The 6042-nt window shown below is 35.5% G+C and overlaps 1 protein-coding gene across 1 annotated transcript; it reads left to right on the forward strand.

Annotated features, from left to right (window-relative positions):
• Window positions 1-3234: 3234 nt before the first annotated feature.
• Window positions 3235-3539, forward strand: LOC115507234 (40S ribosomal protein S27-like). Its single transcript, XM_032592178.1, is given in 2 exon segments — window positions 3235-3282; window positions 3285-3539. Coding segments are annotated over 2 exon segments (264 nt in total). The 3' UTR covers window positions 3501-3539.
• The last annotated feature ends 2503 nt before the right edge of the window (window positions 3540-6042 follow it).

Below are 6042 nucleotides of genomic sequence, written 5' to 3' on the forward strand. Positions count from 1 at the left end.
AGTCTCCTACAATAATGAGCTTCGCTATGTTTGTTATTTATTTATATATTTGAGTGTTCAAGTTGGGGGCATAAATATTTACAATTGCTAGATCTTAATCTATAGACCCCTTAATTATGATATGCCATTCTTAATCCCTTGTTATAGTCTGGTTTTAAAGTCTGGTTTGTTCAATATTAGTATGGCTGCTCTGGCTTTTTTTTTTTTTTTTGATGTCCATAGCAAGATAGATGGCTCTATATCCCCTCACTTTCAATCTGCAGGTGTTGTTAGGTTTAAAATGTTAGGTCTAAAATGTTGTTACGTCTCTTATAGTCAGAATATACATGTTTTTTTTAATCCATTCTGATACCCTATGTCATTGATTGGAGCATTTATTCCATTTATATATGAAGTGATTATTGAAAGATATGAATTTAGTGCCATTGTGTTATCTGTAGACATTGTGTTTGTGGTGATGTTCTCTGGTCCTTTTTACTCTGTGTTACTTTTGGTATTTTTTGTTTTGTTTTGTTTTGTTTTGTTTTGTTTGTTTTTGTTTTTGTTTTTGTTTTCTGCACTCAAAATTCCTCTGTAACATTACTTGCAAGGCTGGTTTAGGGGTCACAAACTCCTTTAATTTTTATTTGTGTGGAAAACTATCTCTCCTTCTAATCTAAATAATAGCTTTGCTGGATAAAGGATTCTTGCCTGCATATTTTTTCCCTTTCGGCACGTTGAATATATCCTACCACTCCTTTTTGGCTTGCTAAGTTTTGTGGACAGACCTAATGTGAATCTGATTTGTTCTCCCTTATAGGTTAAAGAATTCTGTCCTTGCTTGTTTCATGATTATTTCCCTGTATGTGTATTTTGAGAATTTGACTATGATATGTCTTGGTGATGGCCAGCTTTTGTTGAATTTAATGGGAGTTCTCTGTGCTTCTTGGATTTTGATGTCTATGTTTCCTCCCCAGATTAAGGAAGTTTTCAGCTATAATTTGCTCACATAAACCTTTTGCCCCTTTTCTCTGTCTTCATCTTCTAAGATTCCTATGATCTGAATGTAATTCTTCTTTAATAAGTCACTGAGTTCTCTAAGTCTTGTATCATGATCTTTGGCCTTTGTATCCCTCATATTCTCAGCATCATTATTATCCATAATTTTATCTTCTATATCACTGATTCACTATTCTGATTTACCCATCTTCTCTGTCATAGCATCCATTCAAGATTTCATCTCTGCTATACATTTTTAATTTTGCCCTGATGAAATTTTAGTTCTTTTCTCTTTGCAGAAAGGAATTCTCTGGTGTCTTCTATTCTTTTTTCAACCATAGCTAATATTCTTATAATTTTGTTTTTAAATTCTATTTCAGACATCTTACTATGTTTGTGCTGATTGAATCCCTGGTCATGAGTTCTATTGTCCGTTCTTTCTTTTGGGGTGAGTTTCTCCATCTCATCATTTTGTCCAGAAAAGAAAAGAGCAAAGAAAGAAAAGAAACTAAAAGAAAGAGAAACACAAACAACAAACAGAAATAAAGAAAAAAAAGGAACAAAAAACAAACAAAGAAAACCAGAAATCCAGATTCTGGGTGTGTTTTGGTTTGCTTGTTAAAAGAATCTAGGTCCAAAAATAAAATAAAATAGAATAAATACAAACAAACAAAAAACAATAAAAGAAAGAATAAAAGAATATGTATATATAAAAATAAAAATAATAATACTAAAAAGTAAAAAAAAGAAATTGAAAAATAAAATAAATGAAAAAATAATAATGAAGAATAAAAGTAAAACGGAAGTTAGATCCTATTTCCCCTAGAGCTGAAGCTTTGCAACACTATGCTCCATAGACTTGGTGCAAGGGAATTGTTTGTGCTGGTTCTGGAAGAAAGAAGGATCTGCTGTGATGATTCTCAGACTCACTTGTTTAGGTGCAAATGTGCCTCCAGGGTTCAGGGGGACGGGGCTTGGTTTAATTAGCTCCGGCTTCCACCAGTTGGTACTGCTTTGCTCCTTGAAGGTTTTTCAGCTCTGAAGGGTGGAATGAATATGGCCTCCCCCTGTTCTATAAGCTCCTGAGCTGAATGTTTGCACATCCTCCCACACACACACACTCTTCAGGGAACTCTCAGAGAAGAGCAATTAATCACTCCTATTGTGTCTCTGATTTCCCTCAGAGCCCCATATTCACCAGCCTGTGTCCAGGCTTTTTATCTCAGGCACATGACTGAGTTTCAAAACTCCAAATTTTAGGGATTCCAGGGGTGCAGATCTACACTGCTCCTCTGGGATCTTGGAGAGGGACTCAACAGGCTTTTGCTGGCCCATTTATGTTGGGGGAGGGGGGAGTGGCATGACTGTCCAGCTATTCAGAGTTTGTCAAAACAGAGCAAAAAACAAGCCCCCCTGCTTGCAGCCCTCAGCCAGAAAGAATCCCCTCTCATGCCTGGAAACAGCATAGCACATTGGCACAACCAGTCTTTCTTCTTACCCAATGGATTGTCGAACCATGCTGTCACTCTTGGGACTCTACCCCGCTTCACCACTTGAGCACTTTAAAGCCAGGCAATTCCCCCATGGCAGCTGTCTGCTAAAAGTTCATATTTTGTGCTCCCCTGCTTATACTACTTTGCAGTAGCCCAAGTAAGCAAGCTTCTTCACCCCAGCTGGACCCAGAGCAGTACCTCCCCACTTAAACTCACAGCACCTCCTACCTTCCAAATGGTGGTACCTTTTCTACATGTAGTCTTACAGGTTTTGTTCACTCAAACCTCTAGTTGGTTTCTTTGATGTTCATAACGATTTGATAACTATCTAGTGGTGTTCAAGGGATGAGACAAGCCTAGGGTCCCCCTAATCCTCTACCATCTTAACTCACTCTATATTTCTTTATACAACACATTGGACAAGACAGACAAGAAAAAATAACACTTTAGTAGTAAAATGCATATAACATACCTTAAGTACAATAGGAATTCAGATAAAAGTGTTCTGAATTCAATTTTTATCTTAATCAGTCCGTGCTTTCCTCATGAAAGATGGTACCTAAGGTAAGTCTTGCAGATTGTCTAGTTACAGAAAAAAAGAGAATGTCTTGTCTCTGAATCTGCTTCTTCATTGGTAAAAAAAGGGATGGTGTTGTCCCCTTCTCTCCTATATCATTGCTATGGTTGAATAAGGTGGCATATGTGAAAATATTTGGTAAATTAAAAAGAATTAAGGACTGGCTAGGCTTACAAAAGAATCAATATGCCTTTAGCTAGAAATTTACTACACCTATCCTTAAAAGAGGAAAAGAAAAAAAATATAAAAAGAAATAGCTAGCTCAAAGCCCAGGTTCCTATTTTATGGATGTAAAATGTTCAGGTTGTTACAAGAGTACCACGGTTTTCAGCCATGATCAGACGGTGTTTTTTTTTTTTTTTTGTATAGGTTGTTTAACATTGTTGTGCCAGCCAAGAGGAGGAAAGGCCAGACTCACAGAAGGCTTTTCATTTAGAAGAAAGCAACACTAATGATCCATATTAGTGTTATATCCTCCTGAATTTGTGTTATATCACAGAGAGCCTTATCAGTTCAGTAATTCCAGTTAATCTATAAAGATAATGTAATTGTTTTTAATTTTGTAAGGTGCACATCAGTTGTCTATTTTGATGTCAGTTTTTCAATAAATTTTGGCTATGGACAAAAAAAAAGCACTAAACAATGTAAACTGTTACTAATACTTGCTAAAGTATGAAAGTGTGAGTGCATGTGATTGATGTGTGTACATACAGCTTACAGTGAGGGTATTGTTTTAAGGATGGACAACTCTCCTACTACTAACTCAGAGAGTTATAAAATTTCAGGGCAAAGAGGGACCTCAAAGGTCATGTGATCTAACCCCATCTGGTGCTTGTTAAAAAGGAGGCTGGAGGAGAAAATGGTCTGGTATCTACTAAGGAAACTGATCTGTGTCTCTACATAGTCATTAATCTCCCAAATTCTGTTAATTTAGAAAATAGTACCACAGATTTTTTTATTAATCTTATAAATTGACTTGAATTAATAATTTTTTTACTTTTAATGTTTTTAATAATGTTGACTGAAGTAAAGCATTATATTTATTTCAATGCAGACTCTTCCTTTTTCTTCTAATTACCATATTCCAAAAATATGGAAATTAAAAAATTGGAAGGCAATTTTCTTAGGTCAGCTTATTGTTTCTGAATTTTGCTCCTAAAAGAAGATTCTTTGCATTCCCAAATTAAGAAGGTGATTCGTTGGGGAAGATGTTCTAACCCAAAGTACAGAAAACAGAGAGAAGAGTCACAGTTTTATCTTTCAGCTCACTTATTCTGGATGTTAATCAGTACCTAATGCCAATTTATCTCGGGGAAGACCACCCGAGTAACTTTAATCAGGTTGGACTTTATAGTAGATGATTATTTCAAGGCAGTTCTCAGTATATATGGCTTAATTCCAAAGGTAATGTTAGTCAATTTTATGTAACTCTAAACTTGCCAAGGAAACAAGAATATTATAGTGATAGTTAAGCAAAACATTAAGGTAATTAGCCTTAGATGAGAAAACACAAGTGCCACTTTTTTCTTCCTTTTTAATTTTTATTTATTTATTTTTATTTAAATACAAGTTAGTTAACATACAGTGTAGTCTTGGCTTCAGGAGTAGAACCCAGTCTCTTACATATGACACCCATTGCTCATCCCAACAAGTGACCTCCTTAATTCCCATTAACAATTTAACTCATCCCCTGAACCCATTCCCCCTCCAGTAACGCTCAGTTTGTTTTCTGGATTGAAGAGTCACTTATGGTTTGTCTCATCTCTGTTTTTATCTAACATTTCCCTTCCCCTATGCAATTCTATTGAGTTTCTCAAATTCCATATATGAGTGAAATCTTATGATATCTGTCTTTCTCTAACTGACTTATCATAATGCCCTGTAGTTCCATCCATGTTGTCACAAAGACAAGATTTCATTCTTTATCATCTTTATCATCACGTATCATCATGTATATATCATATACATATATATATATATATATTCCATCCATGTTGTCACAAATGGCAAGATTTCATTCTTTATCATCACTGAGTAGTATTCCATTGTGTATATACATATGTGTGTATATATATATATATATACATATATATATTTTTTTCATCCATGTTGTCACAAATGGCAAGATTTCATTCTTTACCATCACTGAGTAGTATTCCATTGTGTATATACATATGTGTGTATACACATATATAGAACATCTAATTATCCATTCTTCAGTCAATGGACATTTGGGCTCTTTCCATAGTTTAGCTATTGTTGACAGAGCTGCAATAATCATTGAGGTGCATGCTCCCGTTTGAATCAGCATTTTTTGTATCCTTGGATTAACATGTACTTGTGCAATTGCTGGGTTGTAGGGTAGCTCTATTTTTCATTTTTTAGGAACCTCCATACTGTTTTCCAGAGTGGCTGCACCAGTTTGCATTCCCACCAACAGTGCAAAAGGTTCCCCTTTCTCTGCATGTTCACCAACATCTGTTCTTCCTGAATTTTTAAGTTTAGCCATTCGGACAGGTCTGAGGTGGCATTTCACTGTGGTTTCGACTCGTATTTCCCTGATGATGAGTCATGTTAAGTATATTTTCATGTGTCTGTTAGCCATCTGGAGGTCTTTGGAAAAGTTACCATGCATGTCTTCTGCCCATTTCTTGACTGGATTCTTCGTTTTTTGGGTGTTGAGTTTGGTAAATTCTTAATAGATTTGGATACTGACCCTTTTTCTGATATGTTATTTGCAAATGTCTTCTCCCATTCCATCAGTTGCCTTTTAATTTTGTTGATTTTTTCCTTCACTGTGCGTAAGCTTTTTATCTTGATGAGGTGCCAATAGTTCATTTTTGCTCTTATTACCTTGCCTCCAGAACCAAATTAAGGAAGAAGTTACATGCCTGAGTCAAAGAGATTTCTCCTGTAGGATTTTTATGGTTTCCTGTATCACACTTAGGTCTTTAATCCATTTTGAGTTTATTTTTGTGTAGGGTGTAAGAAAGT

Source organism: Lynx canadensis, chromosome X, assembly GCF_007474595.2.
Source record: "Lynx canadensis isolate LIC74 chromosome X, mLynCan4.pri.v2, whole genome shotgun sequence".
Taxonomy (NCBI): domain Eukaryota; kingdom Metazoa; phylum Chordata; class Mammalia; order Carnivora; family Felidae; genus Lynx; species Lynx canadensis.